The 24,208-nt window shown below is 40.0% G+C and overlaps 1 protein-coding gene across 4 annotated transcripts; it reads right to left on the bottom strand.

Annotated features, from left to right (window-relative positions):
- Positions 1 to 1,000: 1,000 nt before the first annotated feature.
- Positions 1,001 to 22,729, bottom strand: LOC307036152 (putative E3 ubiquitin-protein ligase HERC4). 4 transcript variants are annotated; one of them, XM_079676209.1, is made up of 24 exons: positions 22,468 to 22,729; positions 21,469 to 21,619; positions 21,288 to 21,364; positions 20,665 to 20,892; positions 20,256 to 20,347; positions 20,023 to 20,150; positions 19,712 to 19,866; positions 19,409 to 19,467; positions 18,909 to 19,000; positions 18,729 to 18,788; positions 18,520 to 18,616; positions 18,150 to 18,330; positions 16,195 to 16,346; positions 15,761 to 15,880; positions 15,530 to 15,628; positions 15,176 to 15,355; positions 14,338 to 14,481; positions 4,027 to 4,074; positions 3,603 to 3,769; positions 3,442 to 3,505; positions 3,271 to 3,341; positions 2,689 to 2,872; positions 1,968 to 2,070; positions 1,001 to 1,845 (listed from the first exon to the last, which is right to left on the bottom strand). In XM_079676209.1, the coding sequence occupies exons 1-24, from the start codon at positions 22,688 to 22,690 to the stop codon at positions 1,634 to 1,636; spliced, it is 3,087 nt and encodes a 1,028-aa protein (XP_079532335.1). In that variant the 5' UTR covers positions 22,691 to 22,729; the 3' UTR covers positions 1,001 to 1,633. The 4 variants fall into 4 exon arrangements, with proteins under 4 accessions (XP_079532335.1, XP_079532336.1, XP_079532337.1 ...); XM_079676210.1 differs by having other exon boundaries at positions 19,409 to 19,464; positions 22,468 to 22,728; XM_079676211.1 differs by lacking the exon at positions 4,027 to 4,074 and having other exon boundaries at positions 22,468 to 22,726.
- Positions 22,730 to 24,208: the final 1,479 nt, after the last annotated feature.

A 24,208-nucleotide genomic window follows, 5' to 3' on the forward strand; every position in this document is an offset into this window, starting at 1 on the left:
TTATTAGCCCGAAAAACGTTTACCCATTTAAACAGTCCATTTAAACAGTCTGTCTTAAACATCATAAATACTCAAACAACAATGAATACTTACAGGTTGTGTACCCGAATCTCCCGCTGGTCCAAAAAAAGTAGGAAGTTAGGAACAGCATCGTTCTTCAGTGCCCTACGCTGTACATATTCGGCATGAATCGCTGAAAGGTTTGTGAAGCTTTGTTTTTCGTGCAATGCGTGCACAGGGTGTGGCCTCTGGGTATTCACACGTCACAGTACCCAGGAAGTAAACAATGGAAAATGAGAAATCTCCAACGAGGCGTTTTGGGGCAGCATAGACTGTTTTACTCACTACAGGGTGTACTTTGAGGGTTTTTGACTCTGCAGACCGTTTACATGCATAAAAACCTTCATAACACACAAGGGGACGGGTAATAACCGGAAAAGCATGCTGACATGGGCCCTTTAATTATTGAAAAAGGATGAAAAAATCTAGTCTAAATGACTCTTTATGCGTACTTAATTATACATATTTGTCACATCTCTAATGTCTGTTCAAATAATTAATTTCTCTGTTGTTGGATATGAATTGGATTTGGAATTCAAATCTAATGTGAGTTTCCCATTTCACTTCAGTCCACTGACCTGTTGAGTTGAGAACAGTGTGCCATCAGAACGGTCTTTCCTTTGCACGAGCCTCCTGTCACCACTAGGGGGCGCTGCTGTTCACTCTGCTCCACATAGGCTCTGACTTCAAGCAAATACAAATACCATCCTGTAATGCAATATGACTGCAAATGTTGTCTATATCAGAATGTCACAGGGAAAATAGATCATACAATATCCCCAAAAATACATTGAAAGTGGTTATAAAACGTAATTTACTAAATTGTAAAGTAATTATTTGACTTAGAAGCGATCTTCCTCTGCTCTTAATCCTTTACGATGCCAAAGGTAAGATAAAACAGAACAAGTTAAACATATATGTAATAAACTGGAAACCGGTATTGAATAGAAAACACATTTATTTAGTTTGTTAGGTTGCAAAGTTAAGAAAATAATACATTTCCTGATTAAGAAAGATTTTGTTTTACTTTGGTCACACAAACATAAAATATTAACTTACATTTTAAACGTGTACAACATAAACGGAAGAAATCCTTAATGCTAAGAATGTCATTATAATGTTTCAAAAGCATGGTGCTCAATCCAGAGTGGACCTACTGTAACAGTGACAGAAATGGCAGTAGCCTGATTTCTGGACACACAATTTGTGGAGAATGATTTTAAAATGTTGGCCCACTATACACTTTAAAGTGTTGTGTTACATCAGGCAGTTTTTATTTATTTTTAAATCTTTCTTGTCTATTCAAATGTGTGTTTATGCTAAAACACCGGTCATACCTATAACAGAGTTCTCAAAAAAACATCATATCATTTCTTAATATGTCAACATGTTTAAGTGCAATCAAAACAAATATAAATAAAATACATGCATAACTGTTTCTCAAACTACTGAATAATAGAATATGGACTGCTGATGAAGCTTACATTTGGCAGATTATTCCGACAAAAATAACAACTCTTTAAATGATAATAATGCGGACTTCATTGCTTCATTCTGTAATGTCTGCTTTCTTTCAGAAACCTCTGTTGTGATTAATAGCCTGGAGGAGCCTGGTGTGCATGGTCCTCTCGGCCGGGTACCTCTGGTAGACGGGCAGTAACAGCAGACGGTGGCAGGTGAGGGATTCTGGCTTATGGATCTCGGTGGAATCGGGCAACACTGCGACTTTCATCTGAACACTCTCCATACCCAGGAAGGGAACACGGTAGGAGCCGGTGACGAACACTGATAACAAATAAAGAATCTTAAATGAATGAAATACAACTTCATAGAACACCAAGGAAGCTAATACTGATAGGGACTCCACTTGAAACGTAATAAATTATGTCAATCATTTCGATACTTACGAAATAACTTTTTCTTCTCCTCCGCGGTCAGATTCTCAAACACCTCCCAGAAAGTCACGATGTTTGGATGCCTGTCATGGTAGTCTCCTTCATAAACTGTGTTCTGTTTGGAAATTACGTGTGGAAAGTTACTTTACATCTCCCCTACAAGAACTTAAACACACAAAACGGTAGGAACAAGCTAAGTAACTTAACAGATCTTAAAGGTCTCATGTTAAATACCTTTTTAGGAAAACATTTGGAGACTACTAGAATATGTTCACATGCTGTAATGTTAAAAAAAACATTATTATTCTCATACTGCCTGCCTGCAAAGAGCTGTATTCAGACTCTTCCTGAATCTGATGAACTCCTCAGACCCTCCCTCCAAAAAGCTCAGTCGATTCTCATTGGTCAGTGTTTCCCACTAGCTGTCGAATGGCATCTCAAATCTGATTTGCTCTTTCTTAGACAGGATTTTAAATATGTGGACCAGCAGAACATTTGAATTCTTTATTGCCGAAACTTTCTGAGTATCTTTAGTATATATGTATATGTCTGTGTAAAAGACATGAAAAGTGCATATTGCATATGTGACCTTTAACTGAAACAGTCACTTGAACAAATACCTAAAAAACGGGTCATCTTGCTCTCCATATTTTTGTGATATATTCTTGTTTCAAATGATATATCCTCAGACATAAGATAAAACATTATTCTGAATATCTGAACTTCAGCAGACCTTCTTGAACACCTCCCAGTCGTAGTTCTCCTGGCCCACCATCACTGCCTGCAGCTCCTCGGGCTGGAAGAACTCCACCACGTCGATGTCACACACCTTGAAGAAGCCGTTCTTGAACGATTCAAACACTCCCTCCACTGATTTGTTGAAGGCATAGTTGACGTAGGCGTCTACAAACTCTTTCCTATTAAAACATTTAATAAAAGAATATACAAAATAAACTGAGTGTTGACATTGTGCTAAAAATATATTTTAAGAAATTCTAAAGGTTGCTTCTACTTTACACTATACACAGTAGAGCAACTCAACACTAAATCTTCAATGAGAAAGTAATGTATTTTTGCACTGAGATATGACGACAGGTTTAACTGTTTTAACTGCTGGATAGCAGCAAAAGCAGGATTTGCACTCGATGTAAGAATGGATCATTGTGTGTTTGTTGACAGCATGCACTGCTGAATGGCAAGAAATCTGGGAGGTTGTCAAAGACACAGACTGAGAGAAACTAAATGCATGTTTAAAGCTTGTGAGGCAGACTAAAGCTGTGCAGATCAGATTGTTAAATACAGCAGTTAGCCGTACCTGTTGGACCCTGTCACAAGTTTCCCAGTTTCTTTCGGATCAAGTTCAGCTGTCTCTCCGCCCCAGGGCACCTGGTCAAACACACGATTACAGTCAGAGTGGAATATGCAGAAACAGATGTGGGCAACAGAGCAGAAGTATTTCTTTTGGACTGCGATTGAGTAAACTTACAGTGAAAGTAATGTCCAGTTGTTTGACCTCATCAGGAGGGCAGTCCAACAGGAACTGCCAAGACCTGCAAACAAGAATGTCAATAATACAAAAAGATCAATCTAAAACAACTATAACCTGCAAACTACAAACATTTGAGAGAATGTATATGTGAGTCTTACTCTCCGATGACAGGGTCAAACTCCTTCATGTCGTCCAGTGAGGGTTTGACCTTGAGTAGCTTCTTGAAGAGAACCAGTGGGAAGCGCAAGTGGACAAGGTTGTGGTGGTAGAGAGCAAGGCCGCACAGAACGCCAAACAGGAAGTAAGTCTTCTCCTCTACTTTTGGCTGTTTGGTTTTTGACAAAACACATGATTAAGATTTGGTAGGATTCAATAACTATGAAAAAGGTCAAATATACAGAACAGTATATCCGAAAAATTTGAGTTATACATTCACCTCTTAGTTTTTAAGACTTTTATAATAATCAGATCACTCTGTTAAATTCATTCAAATGAGGAATTTGTTTTTTAAAAAAAAGGAAATTGTAAATGTATAGAGGACTGGGCAGTATCGACAATATACCAATATATTTTCAAATGTACCAAGCATCCCCTCCAAGAATGAGCAGCAGGGCCGCCCCATCCACAAAGCTGTTGGATATGTTAAGCAAGAGAGGTAAGAGGTATTTCATTTTTGCTCACAATCTCTTTCCTAAAAGTGTTCGGAAAAACATCTTACATGTGGCTAAGACTTGCAACTATACATTTAGCCCACTTAATAAAGAAATAGCGAAATATATATAGATATATATATATATATATATATATATCTATATATATAGATATATATATTTATAAAACGGACAAGTCAAATCAAGCAATCTGATTGGTTCTTAGCCGTGATATACTGAGCGTATACCACGGGTAGAATTGTAAGTTACTTTTCACAACAAGTCAGTATCCCTCCGCGTCTGAGAAAAACAGTATACCGTTGGGCTGTTTTCATACTGGAACAAGAAAGCAGCGGAGAAGTAACGGGGCAGAAGCCCTCCTTCTTGACGCAGCGGTCCAGACATAGACATCAAACGGAAAAACATATTCAGTGTGCAGTTCCTTTGGCATTAGGGCGGGGATATCTAGATACTTTTGAAGGTTTAACATAATGAATTGTGCTACTTTTAAAGCAAGCAACGATGTTTTCAAATCTGTAATCAAAGAGGTCCGCAAAAACGCTATCGACCAATCAGATTGCTTGATTTGACTTGTCAGTTTTATAAATATATTTAAATTTCTTCCGTTACGAAACAAACTTACAAAGCATAAAATGGAAACATTTTAGATTAACTTCGACCTCCGGGGGGGGTCTTACTATAGTATTGAGGAGTGGATTGAGCAGTGCCTATCTCCAGAAAAAAAAGCACCTAAACTACGACATGCAGAGCTACGTGAAGAGCAGGTAGACCAACTGGAAAAGTAACACCATTCAAAAGCTTTCTGATGCGGGTCTTGAAACAAAGCAGAGAAATTATGACCGTTAGTGGCCACAGGTGCGAAAGCTCTCTCCAGAGCTACTGGAAGCCCAATCTCGGGGACCGGAGAAAGTGGAGCAATATTCTCGCCACGCCAAGCAACAGCCTCGAACATGAACCTCAACCTATACAAGTGACCACGTAAGCCATGCTACTGATGCTGGACAGTTTTTCAGTGGATGCACAATAAACAGCAACATAAACATTAATGTAAATAAACAGCCAAATAATGGATCAACGCTCTCTGTCTAATATGTTCGCTTGCTGTTAGTGTTGTTGATAGCAACCACCTTGCACTATGTTTTGTGCAGAAGGCAACGGAGGGACTATTTTATTTTGAACATCATTATTTGCTAATAAAAACTATTTAAATTAGAGAGTGTATTTTTCTTTCATATTGCCACACTTGGTAACCGTTTTATAAAAGCAATAGCTCACTTCAGGCCGTGGTATATGCTCATTATATCACAGCTAAGGGGGTTGTCGACCCTCCGCTTCGCCCGAACGATGCGAACGGTTACCAAGTGTGGCAATATGAAAGAAAAATACACAGTCTAATTTAAATAGTTTTTATTAGTAAATAATGATGTTCAAAATAAAATAGTCCCTCCGTTGCCTTCTGCACGAAACATGAGGTGGTTGCTATGCAACAACACTAACAACTAGCGAACATATTAGACAGAGAGCGTTGATCCATTATTTGGCTACTTATTTACATTCATTTGTATGTTGCCGTTTATTGTGCAGCCACTGAAAAACTGTCCAGCATCAGTAGAATGGCTTACGTGGTTACTTGTATAGGTTGAGGTTGTTCTAGGCTGTTGCTTGGCGTGGTGAGAATATTGCTCCACTTTCTCCGGTCCCCGAGATTCGGCTTCCAGTAGCTCTGGAGAGAGCTTTCACAACTGTGGCCACTAACGGTTATAATTGCTCTGCTTTGTTTCAAGACCTGCATCAGAAAGCTTTTGAATGGTGGTACAGTTAGTCTACCTGCCAGGGGCAGGGGGGGGCAGTGCCCCCCTAACACTGACTTTGGACCCCCCCTGTAGCCCCCCTAAAAATTAAAAATAAATAAAAAGTTTATGATTAAACGATTTCTTGGTCAGACGGAATAGGCGGAAGTAACGGTATTTGTCATTCTAGTCCAGGGGTGGGGAACCTTTTTCCTCTCAAGGGCCATTTCAATTTTTTCAACATCCTCCGAGGGCCGTACGAATGATTGACCTCTGCGTAAAAGTACTTAAATCACAGCCCATTAATTTGGCCTGTCTTTCATGCTGTGCAAAGAAAAAGCAACCTCTTAATCCAGATATCTTACCATGACTCGCGGATGCATTCACGTGCATGGTTGTGGCATGACCACCAAAACAGAAAGATATTGGATACAAGATATGTGCAATTGTATTTTGTTTCCTATCCATGTGGACATGATTTAAGTTGGGGGGGGGGGAGATTTTATTTTTAAATGTTGAAGTTAAAAGCATCAATCTGCTGCACTTTGAGAGCAACATTAGGAGATCTATGGATACATCCAGGGCCGCCCCTGGCCAACTTGGGGCCCCAAGCGACATTGTGAGATGAGCCCCCCCCCCCCCCCCCCAACCGACAGGAGTGAAAAAAAATGTTTTGGAAACAAAGTAGGCTACTTTGCAAATATTATTCCTGTTTATTATTATTATCAACAGTTAATTTTTTATACAGTGAGGTAAATGGTAAATGTGCATGTATGTCGTTCAGTATGCCACTTCACTTCAAGACAATGGTACTTGCGTACCATGCTGCGAATGGATCTGGCCCTTTCTACATCCAGGACATGGTTAAACTGTACACCCCAGCACGTGCACTCCGCTCTGCATCAGCCAAACAGCTCGCTGCACCCGCACTGCGAGGGGGACCCAAGTTCCCATCAGCAAAAACACGTGGGTTTGCTATCCTGGCTCCAAAATGGTGGAATGAGCTCCCCATTGAAATCAGGACAGCAGATAGCTTGCACATCTTCCGGGGGAGACTGAAAACTCATCTCTTTCGACTCCACTTTGATCGATAGAATTACTGGACTCGCTTATCTAAAACCAGTTGAGTAGCACTTGAAATGTTTTAGCTCTATGAAACCTGATGTACTTATATGATTCTGTTTTCTTCAAGTTTGTATCTTGTTGATCGAACGCACTTATTGTAAGTTGCTTTGGATAAAAGCTTCAGCTAAATGCAATGTAATGTAATTTAATGTAATGTATGCATTTACAGGTGAATACGTCTGCATTTCCTGCCAAATACTAGCTTTTTTTTACTGGCTACTCCTGCAGCACACAATCATAGGTCGTATCGGCAGTGGGGGAAGAAGTACTCATATCTTGTACTTAAATAAAAGTAAAGATTAAAATATAATTAATGCAAATAAACTACTTCTACTAATAATCATAATCATAATCAATTCATTAATACAAATACTATATTGTTTTATTGTAATATAGTTGTAATATATAGACAAAACATGCTTATGACATGCTCAAAAACTGATATTTCTTAAATCTGTATTCAAATGTAGTTCCCTCTGTCAGCAATGTATCAACAACTACACACACATTTCTATCAGTATTTGTCTGTGTTGTGGTTGACATGATGATGACTGTTAGGAGTTAAGGGGCAAGGCTGAGCATCACCATGAAATGTGCAAATTGACATAAAAATGAATAAAAGGGGAAAAAATGCTCCATGTTTTTTAGGCTGTAAACATTAACTGTTATGTAAGCCAACTAGACAGACAGTTTATCACTCTTCCTCCTGTACATTAGCAGATACAAGGCATAACATACTTGAATGAATGGTAAATAAAGAATAATGGAAATAACTGCATCTCCATTAGCCTATATGCTATGCAGAGACTGCCTTCTTCATGTCGTGAATTGCAGCTGATGTTTTAATATGGCAATTGGCAATTTGACTTATACAACATTCGCGAGTTGTACATTTGACTCATACAATAACCCACCTTCGAGTGATGCTCTAGTTTCTTCATGTTTTCTTTTTTGCGCCAGACTGAAACTGTCTTTTCACCGACATCTCTTCACCTGCACTAGTGGCCGTATCAAAGCCGTGATTGGTCAGATGTCGATTCATTGCAACGGTGTCGGGTTACAGACGCGCTCCCCTAGTCACCTCTCACTCTCACTCTCGCGGGGGGTGCGCAGAGAACTGAGCGGAGAACTGCGCGCAGCAGCTGAGGCCCTCTGGGCGGGGCCCCCTGCACAAGGCGGGGCCCCATGCAGCCTGCGTGATTGGCCTGTAGGGAGGGGCGGCCCTGGATACATCTCTCAACACCCATATGAAACAGACCTGTAAGTATATTTACTTTTTCTTTATGGATATTTTACAAATCACTCCCCTTTCAAACTGTATTCTTGTTTATTAATAACAAGTTTTTTTTACTGTCATATAGTATTTTATACCCGTTATTTTTTATAACTATAATGATCATATACAGATTTGCCTTTACCTCACTGGTTGGAGAAAAAGCTTCTTATATTCGTTAGCATAGCTAGCTAACCAGATGCTAATAACAACAAAGTTATTGACTGTATGACAGATGAACAGATCGCCACTGGGCTTAAAACTAAAGACACAGCCACGCAAAAACTGCAGCACGTGCGGCTCCTTATGGGTACTGCTTGGAGGTGCTAGAGTGGCTTTCTGGTGCTCTCCGTCAGAACTATAGGTTACTAACGTAACCCCAGTTCTCAGAGTAACATGAAGTGAGATGTCTCACTATGGGATGCGCCTCCCCGCGAATGCCTCAGAAGCATCAATCTCATTACGCCAATCCTGATTGGCTGGTGATCTTGATGACCACGTCAGGGAATCCGCCCACCCTTTAAGTAGCTTGCGCTACGACCATAGACTGTATATATAAATGGACGGAGTGTCCGTGACGTCACCCATAGGATTCTGCAGAGTTGCCGAGAAGCCCTTAGTAGGCGGAGTCGGCCACTAACGCTTGACAGCGACGTCAGAGAAATTAATATTTAATTTATTTAGTGAACTGTCATTTAATGTCCGCTTAGTTATGTATGTCTTTTGTTCTTTGCTATTTACAGGTTCTTTTCCGCAAATTGTGAATATTGGCAGGTGATCACTGACATCAGTGATGAGGGCCCCACTATGATGTTCCGTTTCAAAGACGTTAGTGAAAATGTTATCAATTAAAGTTTCAGTAGTGCTAGTTAACCTGGTTGGTTGGGTTATTAGAGGGAGAAGCCCGAGTGAAGAAAACATATCCATGAAGTGTCTCGCCTGTTGGAGCGAGATGTATTTTAATAAATTAACGTTGAAATCTCCACACACATAAAGGTTTTTAATTCTCTGAGGTCTGAGCATTTTTTCTACTTGTTCATTAAATTCCTCAAGACATGCATGAGACGAGTATATGTTTGTTCAGTTTTAGCTCAATGTCTACGGTGACAGATTCAAGAAGGTTGTTACAGCAGAAGGAGAGACTTTCTACCAATCTCGCAGAAAGTGTGTTTTTAACAAATAGTGAAACCCCTCCACCTCTTTGGAGTTTGCGATTCATATGGAAAGCCACATAATCGGGTAAAAAATTGTCAACAGTGTTTGAGTCAGTTTGTCAGGTCTCTAAGATTGCAATGATGTCAAAAGATCTATTTATGAGTTGAAGATATAGTTTGATTTTGTCACTATTTGCATTAAGGCTACGGGCATTAAAGTGTATTAATGAAAAGCCATTAATAGCTTTAAGTTCTAAGTTAAAAAGTGTTTCGCTATAGTAGCAGCAGTTGTTGGTAACATTCCTGAAGAAATTAGAGTCTGGGTCAATGTGAGAGTCGAAACAGTTCTGTCGTATTAGATTTTCATCAAAGAGATTTAAATCCTTAGAGTTTACTCCGGTCACTGTGGTCACTGGAACTGGGTGATTTGAGTTCATGGTGCATACACGGAGGTAAATTCATGACTGATCATACAATACAGGGGATTAATGTTAACACACAGGACAAAATACAAAACTAAATATAACGGATTATTATCGAGTGGTCGATGGAACTTTTGACTCACGCTTAATGAATGAAGTGAGAGAAAATAGTTCATAGATGTAATTGCATTATTTGTCAATACTTTAACAATAGCGGGAGTAATATTCTTATCCTCAGTGTTCATTAAAATATAGATAAGTCCTCACTGTCCTTCGCAATCGATACTTTCCCTTCGTTTGTTTTGATGAATATTTTACAGTCCCTGGTCCAGGTAGCTTCGATTTTGTTCCTCTTCCTCAGGTCTCTCGCAGTTCTTGCAATATCCGCGTTCCTTTTCGTGAGGTGCTCGTTAATGTAGATTCCAGTCCCTTTCAGTTTCTTGGCGTTAATCATCATACAAACTTTTGTCTTTCTGCTCACAAGTTTTATGATCACCCTTTGGAATCCACTTTCCGAAGGCTTCCCAATTGGTGGCAGATCTGAATCTCCTCAGACTTCAGGTACACGCCACGATCGTTAAGTGCCTCGAGCACCTGTGTTTCGACCGAATCATGTCCGTCTCTGTCTGTAGAAGGCGCAGAATCTCCTTTCACTACCTGGGAATATGGTTTTATGATTTTTAATCTGGTCACGATAACATTCTCTTTCCGGGTATGTTGTTCAAGCTCCTCGATCCTTCTCTCCAGCGTGACAATCTTCTAGTCTTTTTCCTTCATAATCCTCTCCATGCTTCCGATCGTTTCCAGCAGTTTTTTTAATTGTTATGCTGTCATCCTTTCGGGTCTTATTTAGGTCACTTATATCCTTGGTAATGCTGGATAAAGCGTACTTAATTTCTAGGAGATCAGTGTTCGCTGCGTTCACAGCATTCGCCCGTGTCGCCATCTTGCCTCAGGCTGGTAATTGCTGATGTCCAGCCTGGACGCAGCGCGTTGACACACGGCTTGCAAGTCCATGCTGAGACGGGGCGAAGCTGGCATGCTTTCGCCCGGAGGAGCAGACACAGCATCAGGCTTGGCAGCCTGAGCGGATGAGACAAAAATATCATCCTCATCTTCGTCTGAGTCGGATAAGAGAAACTCAGAGGCACCCTCTTCGTCTTCCTCTATATAATCCAACTCCAGGACATCCTCCGCGAGCGGAACCATGGTGAGGTCCAGCTGGGAGCCCCAGCTAGCCTCAGCGCAAGGCTCAGCCTCCGCGGCGGCTACCTCCATGTCTCGGTTGCCGGCCGGCACATCGCCAGACATGAAAGGATCTCCTCCCGACAGGCTAGGTTGGCGCGCTAGCCGTCGGTGGAGGCTCTTGATGGTGAAGCGGGCACAGTGTCCGCATGAACCGGGGGTGTCGATAGCCTTCCGGGCATGTTCCAGCCCAAGGCAGGACGAGCAGACCTGGTGTGAGTCCGTGCTCGATATTTTATACCCGCAGCCGTAAAGTTGAGCCCCAGAGCCTCCATTTCCTCTGGTGTGAGGAAGAGAAGGGTTCATCCTAGCCGGAGTGCCGACTTGGAGGGACGGAACAACAACTGGTATGTTGCTGTTCAATATATCAAAAACCCTTACCGTTAAAAAACGGCGGGGCAGAATTGAGTATTAACTGGTGTGTTAATATTCTAATCTTATGCGAAGCAAGTGTAGCCGGCAAGCGTCCGGCGACCGAAAATTAGCTTAGAGTGGTTCAGTCTATGAACAGTTAAGCTAGCCAGGCTACTACAAATTTAGAGATGTGCTCCGAAGCGAGAAGAGGTGTTTGAATGATGCTGCGTCGTAGCGCAAGCTACTTAAAGGGTGGGCGGATTCCCTGACGTGGTCGTCAAGATCAACAGCCAATCAGGATTGGCGTAATGAGACTGATGCTTCTGAGGCATTTGCAGTTGAGGCGCATCCCATAGTGAGACATCGAACGGAGTGTTATGAATGAGAACTGCACCCCTGTCAGACGAGACATGTACCACGTGATGAAACGTTAGGCTTGTGTTGTGTTCAAGGACCCTGACCTTGGCCAGGAAAAACAGGCACTCGCTTTGTTTAATTTGTTTGCGGTCTAGATTTCTTTAATTTCTTTCTTTTTTGCGTGTGTTTATAAATGACCTCGAGGGCCGTACCAAATGGTCTCGCGGGCCGTATACGGCCCGGGGGCTGGATATTCCCCACCCCTGTTCTAGTCGGACCCATTAGAGCAGGGGTCTCCAACACGTCGAACACGAGCTACCGGTATCTCGCAAGCCCTCAATAGCCCCCCCTTTACAAATATGTTTTGTTTTTTTAACGCAAGCCATCATCGCCACGGAGGAGCACACAACCTCTGTGAGCGAGCGAGACAGAGAGAGAGAGAGAATCCTCATCCCAATACCCCTCCTCGACTCCTCCTTTCCCTCACTCGCTTCCCTTCCTTGCGTCTTAGCTCCGCCTCCGTAAGATGCGAGCGAGAGACACGAGGAGGTGACGCGAGGACAGAGGAGTCCTCAGGTATTAATTGGGATGTCCTCGTTCACTCAAACTTCACTTTTAAACAACGTCTGTTAATGATGACATGTGCACAGCTGTATCCCCTCTCATCGGGCTTAACTGAATAACCCCTTAGAACCGGCCCATTTCTGGTTAAATATTTATTTAAATGAATTAATCTTTCTCTTGTTAGTCAAGGAACTCAATGTATGATGGTTGGTCCTGCTTTTGTATTCCGTTTTGGTGTAAAATGTAGCCTACATTTAAATAAAAATATAATTATAGTAATGTGAAAGCCTTTTAGAAATGAATTGCACATAATAATTCCCACGGAGCTGTGAGCACTTATACATTTATGTGACGTTTTTCCACTCATTTTCCAGTTGTCGGTTTTCCTCTGTTGAAATCGACCAGCTGTGAAGGTGGGGGCGGGGCTTTTATACGCGAGTAGTGAAAACACTTCCGCGTAGTCTGCTCGCGTGTATCCTCCATTTCGTCTCCTCCCGCACCCCTCCTCCCTCACCCCTCCTTGACTCCTCCGTGTGCATTTCAGATATTGGGACGTCCTTCAAAATGGCGTGTCTTGATCGATTTCCGGGTCAAGTCCCGGAGGAGGGGAAGAGAGGAGTCGAGGAGGGGTATTGGGATGAGGCTAGAGAGAGAGAGAGCTAGAGAAAGCACACCTTTATCTATTTAATGTGTTGTAAAAAATCAAGAAGACATTCCAATATGTACTATAGGACAGTAAAAAAAAAAATGTTTGAAAGGAGAGTGATTAGTAAAATATGCATAAATAAAAAGAAAGAATACTAACTATAGGTAACATAAGATAAGAATAAACTAGTTTAAATGATTTGTTATTGGTTGTGATCATATTCTAAAGATGTTTTGATTATTGAAAAGTATACAGCTCTCTTTCATATATGAGTGTTGAGAGCTGTATCCATAAATTCGTTTTGTGCTTAAAGTGCACCAGATTGATGCATTTAACGTCAACATTTCAAAAAAAATATTCCCGGGGCTGCATGCCCCCGGACCCCCCTAGAGAAGGTTAGGTCCACCCCCAAATAAAGCAGGTTCAAATAATTAATTTGCATACAGTTTCTTTTTGTAAACACTGAAAACGGGTCCCACAGACCCAAACAGCACACAAAGATAAGCATATAATAATGTGTAATGAAACAAATACCAATAACTGTATTGCATTGTTTTCTTAGGTCTATACGCAATTACTTCATACTGTCTTTGTCTTTTTCGTCCTGCATTTATTGTGCCCCCCTCAGAAAATAACTGGCCCCAGGCTGGCCCCCCCCAGTCAAATTGGTCTAGAACCGCCACTGCTACCTGCTTTTCACGTAGCTCTGCATGTCGTCGTTTAGGTGCTTTTTTTTCTGGAGATATAGGCACTGCTCAATCCACTCCTCCATAGTAAGACCCCCCCGGAGGTCGAAGTTAATCTTAAATGTTTCCATCTTATGCTTTGTAAGTTTGTTTCGCAACGGAAGAAATTTAAATATATTTATAAAACTGACAAGTCAAGTCAAGCAATCTGATTGGTCGATAGCGTTTTTGCGGACCTCTTTGATTACAGATTTGAAAACATCGTTGCTGGCTTTAAAAGTAGCACAATTCATTATGTTAGGTTTCTGCCCCGTTACTTCTCCGCTGCTTTCTTGTTTCAGCCCAACTGTATACTGTTTTTCTCAGGCGCGGAGGGATACTGACTTGTTGTGAAAAGTAATTCTACGCATGGTATACGCTCAGTATATCACGGCTAAGAACCAATCAGATTGCTTGATTTGACTTGTCCGTATTATAAATATATATATATATATATGATGTATTCAGTCTTAAAATACATAGATATTACTTTTGGTCCATTTTACCCAGCCCTAAGTAAATAAAATGATTTAATTCATGCATTTGTTTTTAAATATCGTGTCTTACCCTGACAGGGAACCAGGCCAGAGTGTTGCTCTCGTTGAACATGAACATTTCAGACTTGGGAGACATCAGCTCTTTAATCACTTGCAGGAAGAAATCTCTTTTGTAGACATCCATCACCTTCGTCCTGTCTTCATCAAATTGCACCTTCAAAGGATCAAATAATGTTTTCATTATTAACAGTCCTTCAACTAAATCAGTATCAGCTCTGGTAAATAAGACTTCCTGTCATCCATTGTGGGCTTAGAACTAATTGAAGGGTTTTAATCAAGCAAGACATTCAAAAATGCACAATTACTATACCAACAACTCCCCTTACACAATCCACTAATTGCTGCTATTGATGGGCAAGTTTTATCAATTGAACTGTACATTTATTTTATTCATATTATTTAAAAAACATTTAAAAAATCAATCTGTACTGATGTTTGCAGGCCCTCTATACATTTGTTATGTTTAATTATCTCCAATTACTTCTTAAATATGTACTGTAATTGACATTTTGCTCCAAATGAAGTCAACTGATTTTACACATAAAGTAAAAAGTATTGAAGCAATGAAAAATATGCTTTTAAGTAGCATTGTGGCAAGCGTAGGATACAGATGTTGATTTTTGACCCGTTACAGAGAGTAGATATTCGAATATCTCAGCCTTCATTGCTGTGATTTTGACAGTTTTTTATTTCTTGTGAATCCCACAACATATGGAAGTGCAAAACTAAATGGCTGAAGTATCCATAAAATAACTCAGAAACTAAGTATAAAAAGACAAGGGCTAGAAAATGTTGCCTCGGGCAACTAAACATGGCAACATTTTGTATGTATGTTGTAGTATGTTTACCAAAAGCTCCCTTTTGAAGGCGCAGTGGTCGGCCGCCCCCAACTGCCTGAAGGTGTCCTCCACCAGGTGAGAGCGTCTCAGGGTGAGCTGGAAGACCGGCGCTGGGGCGGAGTCTGGGCCGTCCAACCAGAGCTCTTCAGGACACGCCAAGGCCAGTCCATGAAAGAAACCCTGCACTTGCTGTAATTACAAAACCTTAATATATCTTTATCTTAATAAATAAATCTACACTTTGACAGATTGGTTCAAATGAACGCTCAAAACAAGAAACAACCTCAGCTGTGTTATGACAAAGAACTAAATAAGAACTTCAGTAAATTGTTTAGAAATTATCTAATGTTACGAATACTGTACCTTTGAGATAAACGCATAGTGATTAAAGACTGCCACCTTTTGAACCAGAGTGAACAGGAATGGGTAGCGGCAGAAAATGACGGGTGTGCCGACATCATCCTTAAAAAGGAAAAAATTGATAATAAATAAATAATTTCATCAAGAAGCATTTCAACAGAAAATGCTCAGGATAAAATCAAAAAAAGTTCGGAATAAATAAAAGATCTCGAAAATGGTAAGATATGTTTTTACCTCCTCTTTAGAAAATTGAAACCAAAGAGCAATGTCCCGATCTAGCAGCACATTGTCACTGATCTCCTCTACGTAGAAGGTGCTCGGTGGGACTTTGTAGGACTTTCCAGCTTTGTTTGCCTATAAGTAAAACACACGTTTAGCCTCAGAGTTCAGTCTGATCACCCATAAAGATTGAACAAACATTTTTCCGACCTCTTCTGGGAAACGACAAAGCTTTGCTAGAAAGGGCCGAAACATCTGCCTCGAAAGGTAGCAACATTTCAGACGAGTCACAGGGCAGACTGTAAAATAAGCTTTCTGACACCAGCAAAAAAACTAAAAGAATCTTTGGGGCTGGTTCAGATAGCGGGGAAAATCTGTCTTTTTTATCCTTTTATAAGGATAAATGTTTTCCTTTCATGTTTAATAAAAAAAAGTAAAACAGCACTCACTTTGTACAGCATCTTGAGGACCTCCACCAGGTATTTGACTCCGGGGTTATGAGTTACCAGGAGGCCATTTCTGAGCATGAAGGCCAGGGCCTTTTTGAACACCAATATGTGCTTCATCAGTATGGAGGGTCTCAGGGTGGACCACCAGCGTCCTGAGAACAAAAGGCATTGTCCGTCTTGTATTAGACAGCTCAACACGCTGCAAGTAAATAGGAGATCTTCACCAACTTGACCAAATTAGCAAAACATTTAGAAGAAAAAAACACTGATGCACATCGCTCGGACATGCTTGTTGTTGCCATGTTTTTTGGCAACAACAACTTGATCTGACAAGGTTATTAATCCGACTCAACAATATAATATATAATGTACATACAATGAATTGTAAGGCTAATGCTATGTTAGCTGGCTAATGCTATGTTAGCTGGCCATTACGTTGGTTGTTACTTTCAGAAAACATAAAAAAACTGTTAATCTGACATTAATAGGGATGTAACGATATAACGAATATCGCGGTATCGCGGTAAATAAACTTCCCAATACCGTCGTGAGACTGACAAAATCTACCGCGATTTTTTTTTTTTTTTTTAAACCTTTATTTAACCAGGTGGTCCCATTGAGATCATCGATCTCTTTTTCAAGAGAGACCTTTCCAACATGGCAGCAAGTAGGTTACAACATGAAAATAAAACAACAGATAACACAAAAGGACATCGTATTTACAGGGCTACATTTACACACCTAGAGACATTGACAAGTACCAACCATATATTTATATCTCGCCATGTCAATAAGCCTGGCGTTAGACTTTTTCGCTGTCCGTCGTAAAATATCCGTCATAATCCCTTATTACCCGTCGGGTCTGAACAGTTCACGATAGAGCATGCTCGTGAACTGTCAACGGGGGGGGGGGGGGGGGGCACCGTGTGTGCATGCACCTCGCGGGACGCGCACAGCGTGAAGCAAAACCTCCCAGACATGTATTGATCTGTACGGCAAAGTAAGGTTTGGGAACTATATCATTTCCTTTTGGAGGGCATGCATAACACGGCATAACACCAGAGCCTCGCTGCGGGGAAACGTTGGCGCTGTTACGAGTTTGTTCTAATCTGTCAAAATGACAGACTGCTTTCAGATTTTTCCGTCATTGTTAAATAAAATATTCGGTTAACGCGACCACTGGTGTCCCAGCAACATCAGTACCAAGCGAGAGATTTGTTTCCAGAGCAGGGGATATTGTAAATGCCCAAACACCCCAGCTTATAAATACCTGGAAATGTGGACATTCTCATATTCCTAAAAACCTGTCTGATGATGCTGAGTGAGTGACTAGTGAGTTTGAGTTGAGTTACTTGAAAAACTAAAGTGAAACTTGATTTATTTTATTGCAGGGTCTGATTATTAAATGTCCTTGTTTATTTGTGAGATGCAGTGGCATAAAGAAAATGCTTACTTTGTTTGGTAGTACCAGTAGGTACAAACACACTGGTTTTCTTGTTCCAGTCTGTTACTGTCACTTTGTTTTTGACACTTTAAAATACTGCTATCCTACAAAAAGGCTGTAAAAATCAGATTTATTATGTAATAAAGAAACATTTTCCGAGTAAAAACATGTTTTATTGAAAAAAAAAAAAGTTATGATTTTTTTTTTTCTTCCCTTTATTATTCAATATCGCGATAAATACCGTACCGTGGACTTGTTATCGCGATATTATCGTACCGTGAGTTTTTGGTATCGTTACATCCCTAGACATTAATGATAAAAACAAAATAATTCTGAATTTGTTTATCAGTTAACAATTAAGTAAATTAAATAGTATTTATGCGTGTTAAAAATCGACTTGTTTTAAACCAATAAACTATTTGCAGTCTATTGTTGTCTTTGAAAGTACCTTGGATCATTAAAAAACCCATAACCTAAAAAAATACTTTAGAAAAATGTTGCCGTTGTTTACTTAGTGTATCTTGAGTCTTCTCCTGCAGATCAACAATAATGATCGCCAGCGCCAACACCCCCTGCATGACATTACACTCCTCTTGGAGGAGGGGACACGTCAGCAGAATCAGGAAGATTTCTGGTGATTTTAGGGGACGGCTTGGATTGCAGAGCAAACCAATCAGGAGTGTAAGATTTACCTGCAAAAAAAAAGTGAGATTAATGTTTAAACAGCATGAATAAGTTTGTGAAAAAAACTATTTAGTGGCTAGTTTGAACCATTTCCACGCATAGAAGGGATTAAGAGCCTTGTGGGTCACAACTGTATATCTCAGTTCACGTCTCAAGCAAAAGAGAGCAATGCTTGGCAGTAATTCAAACGTCTTAACTGATTGTTTGATCCATGGCACTGCCAGCATCTGGTCGAAAGCTTCGCTAGCTGCATCAAGGTCCACAGTTAGAGCACCTGCTTCTGATGGAGGCCCACTGATATCAAAAGCAAAGCATTAAAACAAAGTAGCAAGAACCAGAATGAGTTGATGGAATTCAGAAGATTTGATCATTCTTCTTTTGTTTAAACAATAGAAAAATAACTCACTCAGCCTTCGTGAAACTTGCAACAAGACTTGTGCTGGTCTGAAACATGGAAGATATTTCTCTGTTGAATAAAAAGAAAAGGAGGGAAACCATTAAAACACTGCATTTACTGCTTAAAGTATAGTATTTTATATGAGCAGATACTTAACTCCAACTGTAATTAAAGTATGAAAATAATGACCTCTTTGCCTCTACGTTGCCATGTGTCATTGACAGCCATTGTTGAAGTTTAGTCTCATCAAGTCGCCCAGTTATCTGTCCTTTGTCCAAACGCTTAAACGACAGACATGAGATTGAACAGATTTAAGCTCTGATAAAAAACTAACATTAAATCAAGGTAAAAGAATACATGATCAAATCTGCAATAACAATGGGCCTAGTGCATGAATGTTTTCGTATTTGTATTTGTTCCTGAACACAGCAATAAGATGAAAATAAGAAAATCCTACATGGGATTCACGCAACGTGATATGACAGCCAAATCTGTTCCATCTTGAGTAGGTTGATGAATTGTGTTTGATCTTACATTTGATGCGTTTGCCTAGCAATTCTCATTCAGCATAAGGGGAAAAGCCCCACTAAAACCATATAAGGGCATCAGACTTATCAGTTAAGATTAAATCTGTACTTGAAATGTTTCATGCAATATGCACTGAGTCTCTGAATAGGTGAACATATTACCTGTGGAGGTGAAGTGTAGGCACAGCTTGTATTCCACCCAGCTGATATTTTCAAGTCTGCTTAAACCAGGAAAAAATACATTTGCATATTTAATTTATCTCTTTTAGTTTGACACTACTTCTACCATAAAAAGGACATTGATTAGAACTGCTGCTAACTAGACTTATATTCTCTGCTAAGGATACTATTTCTCCAATATGCCTTCACAAAGCAAATAGTTGTATGTTGCTATATTAATGCTCTGAATTTTTTATTAGGGAACTTACAAATCTACTAAACACCACCCTGGCCATACATACACACCCTTGGGGACGGCTGCCACACTTTCAGTGGTCCATGGAAGAGATACCAGAGTGGGAGTCAGACTATTTTCTGTTCGTCCTGTCCCAATTTGACCTTTGGCCCCATCGCCAAAAGCCCACAGCTGGCCAGAGGAGGACAAAACCAGTGTATGACGTCTGGGGGACAAAAACAATTGTGATTGTAAATCAATAATACAAAAAAATTGATAGACGTGCATTAGGTGTCCTTTTTTTTGTTTTAAGGTAATGAGCTAGTCACTCTAAAACGCCACAATACATTAAACCTTTCTGAAATGAAAACACTGTTTTCACCTGCCACAGGAAATGTGTGATGCAGGTCCATCCAAACCGTCCACCAATCTGGGTTTCAGTTCATTATCAGAGGAGTTGTGACCCAGCTGACCGTAGCTTCCCTCTCCAAAAGTGAAAACCTTGCTGTCCTAGAAATCACAGATTCACATCATATCAAAAATAAGCAACATCCTAATATTTGTATTATGTTTACAATTGAATTTATGATTGGTTGAAATCTGAAGATTCAGTACCTTAGTTAACACAGCAGAGTGTGCTTCTCCACAGCTTATGAAGGAGACACCCAGAGGTCTGAGGGCGGGTACCATGCAGATGTTGAACCTGCCTGATAAATATGATAACAAATTTAATAAAAGATTCCCATTTCAAAAATAATCGTACATACAAGCTATGATGGTCTGTACAATTTCAATATTTGAGGATAACATTTTAAAAGCCCTCTTTTCTCTGGACAGAAGGCTTTTATTCTGAAATGTTACCAGGCTAAGGTTGTAGAAAATGCAGTGACTCCAAAAAGGAAAATAATACTGGCTTGCAATGGGCAGTAACTATTATTTACAAATGAATCCATATTTCTAACTCTAAAAGCCCTCCACTTACATGACACAATTGAAGTACACAATTGAAGTACATAATTGTTACCCTTCTCATCCACCCTGTTGAGACCCAGCTGGCCAGATTTATTAGCCCCGCAGCAGTACACCAGGCCTGGGAGTGTGAGGAACAGGGAGTGGGTCGCTCCGGCCGTAACCTGGGTAACCGCTACGCCGGTCAGAGCGCGCACCAGGTCAGGTACAAACTGCAGCGACACCTCCTTCCCCAGGCCCAGCTGACCATGACTGTTCAAACCCCACGAGAAGACATCGCCTCCTGAAAAGTGAAATAATAGACTTTTTATTATTCTTTTTTATTCACAAAAATACCTGTAAAATTGTGGTCTTGTTCAGAAGATAATGTCAAATGAATATGTTTTCCTCTTTAGATTAACCTTTTGATTTAAAAATGAAAATAATTGAACCTTCAACATGTATATCCTCTTTTCTGAAATGTGTCGCACCTTTGTCTGCTTTAAGCTCCCACTAATTAAAGAACATTTACTTTGCACTAAATTGTCAGTGGGGAATAGGGAAACTGGCACGGTGATGAATTAACATTAAAATCGACATCATTATTAGACATAACTAAATATCACAAACTGTGGAACAAACAATGTTACTGTTGCATATCATATCAGAAAGATGGCATCAGTATGTTCATTGTCATACCTTTAGTCAGAGCCAGAGAGTGGGAGTTTCCACAAGCAACTTGAATCACAGGTATTGGCAGTGGCATCTGCACATGACTGCATGTTGACGAAACAATAGAAAGTAAAAATGATCAAACAAATGCCTACTTTCAGACCTAAGTATACATATTCATATATTCCTGCTTAGTGTGAGATCTTACCTTGGTCTGTTGTGGAGTAGATTTGGTAAAAGGCCTCTCTGTCCGTCCTCTCCTGCCCCCCAGGAGAACACCTTTCCAGATGCACTCACAGCCAGGCAATGGTCCTGACCACAAGCTATGGCCACCACATCGCCCAGCCCCTCCACAAGACCTTATACAGGGGGACAGAGAAGAGGATAACATATCAGGCATGTGGCGCAGTGGAATAGGGCGTTGGTGTTCGGATCAGGGGAGCACAGGTTCAAACCCCACTGCAGTCAGCATGTCGTTGTGTCCCTGGGCAAGACACTTCACCCCAAATTGCTCCTGTGAGGATTGTCCACAGTATTGAATATGTATGTCGCTTTGGATAAAAGCGTCTAACAAGTAACATGTAATGTAATGTCTATTTGGAATAACAATATCGCCCATCAATACTAAACAAATCAAGCAAAGCGGTTCCAAACGTGCTATCAACTTACTATACATAAGAAAAAGTGACATTGCTCGTAAAAAATGGTGGAAAGTAGGCTATTTTACTAACTAACTACATTGCCTTAAATGTAAAATGTTGAGTTAATTTACTTACTGGTTTCATTTAATGAAACTATATTACACTTTATTGTTTTACTTTAAATTATCTGAATTATTGTACTGCCACTAATTCCCACAAACCCGAATACATCACTGTAATGAATTTTCCAATTTCCCATTTGGACTTTAACATCACGCATAACTTTCGTTGTCTTCACTGACAAGGCGTAAACGAAACTGAAACGTAGCACAGCTGATTGAGCTGCGCAACAAGTTCATTTATGGATTTCGATGCAGGCTCATAAGATAATGATTAAAATAAAGTAAATGTAATTGTCTTGAAAGACGAAGAACCATCAGATATTCCTCATCATATATCCTCAAAATATATTCAATTTAGATAAAAAGTACTAACTGTTTAAGTTTTTATTATTTTATGAGCTACTACATGGCTATTTCTTGTTGTGTCGAGATTCTGCAGCCTACCTGTTGTTCTCCCATCTTTACGGTTCTTTCGTCCAAGTTGTCCCTGAGAGTTGTTTCCACATGACAACACGCCGCCTTCCCCGTTGAGCAGTAAAATGTGCTGGTCCCCGCAGCAGATGTCGGTGATAAACCCGGGGACAGACCAGGACACCGGGCTGAGGGCTGTCTGTGGACCGAACTGTCCACTGGAGCTGTCTCCCCAACAGTACAGCTGCACCATCATGTAGTCTCAACCTGTACCCTGTCTGCAGCATTTGCGCCTGCAATTTATCCCCTCTGATGTTACCTTCACTTGCTGTCGGAGGTATCAGTATCACAATAGTAAATATGCAATAATTTTGCTTCTCTTTCTGCGGGTGTTGCTTATTAAATAGGCTTGCTTAAAAAGTCTAGCACGTTAACTAAGTTTGTAACTAGCTTCAATTTGTCATTTATTTTCCAACAAAGCAAGCAAAAGACAATCTAATAGAAACAATTATGTAAGTTATCTAATTTACGAGCCTGTCAATAAGACAGGAAGGCAGCATGACAGACACCAGTTACCAGAAGAGATCTCTTATCTTTTGAAAGTCATGTTGACCGAAATGCTGAAACATAATGTAGCAAAATATAACTAGGTTTATCTGCAAAAGAAACAAGTGGATTTTTTATGTTTAGGATGTACCGACCAAATTTAATTCTTGGTTTAATTTAATTTGGTTCTTGTGTTGTTTTTTGTCTGACATAAATGGCAGAAATTCTTACAAAAACTAAAAAGTGGACCTTTTAAATACAGAAACAGATATATAAACAAGGCATTCATTAAACATTGTATTATGACATAGATATGTAGCCAAATATAACTAGGTATATCTGCAAAAGAAACAAGTGGATTTTTTAAATGCTGGGTGAGGTCATCATTATTGGTTCAGACCAGCTGAAACTGAAACAATGCTGCCAAGCTTCCCCAGAAGGGTAGCACCTGTATTTGTATTTATTTATACAATACAAGTATACACATATACACACAATCAGTTTGTTTGTCATTGCATTATTATAAATACATTGATTAAAAAAACATAGAGGGTGAAGAAATCCACATTCCACAAAGGCCAAATGTTTTATATTTCAATCTTAAACTTTTTTTTTAAATTGCTTCTTCTTTGGCTCATGCTTCACCCAAGTTTCATGAAAATTGAGTTTGTTCAGTACTGCTGAAAAACAAACAAACAGAACCAAAACAAAACATCTTTACAAAGCTATTCAGACCAAATAAGTCTTTGATACTGGAGAGTTTTTGTTTTATTCTTATCTAAAAACAGAGGGATGATAGCTCATATATGAGAATTCAATGGTCTTTTATTTTGAAACTCTACATCAGATTGTCCTGGTTGTATCTGAGTGACTAGATGGGGTGTCCTGCTATCACCCTGAAGTGAAATAAGTCTTTGATACTGGAGAGTTTTTGTTTTATTCTTATCTTAAAACAGCGGGACGATGGCTCATATGAGACTTCAAAGGTCTTTTATTTTGAAACTCTACATCAGATTATTCTGATATTCTCTAATGGTGCATTTCCACTAAAGCGAGGAGCGCGCTTTAAGTGTTTTTGGTTGCGTTTCCACTAGGCGTAGTTCCGGCTAGCTGGTACTTTTTCACAGTTTTTCTGGCTCTCCAAAATCGAGGTTCTTTCCGGGCCAACAACCAGGCTGAGTATGCTAAACTAGTGAGATAATCGCTGGCAACTTGTTAGAAATTAAAA

This window comes from Notothenia rossii (genome assembly GCF_949606895.1).
Source record: "Notothenia rossii genome assembly, chromosome: 4".
Lineage (NCBI taxonomy): Eukaryota > Metazoa > Chordata > Actinopteri > Perciformes > Nototheniidae > Notothenia > Notothenia rossii.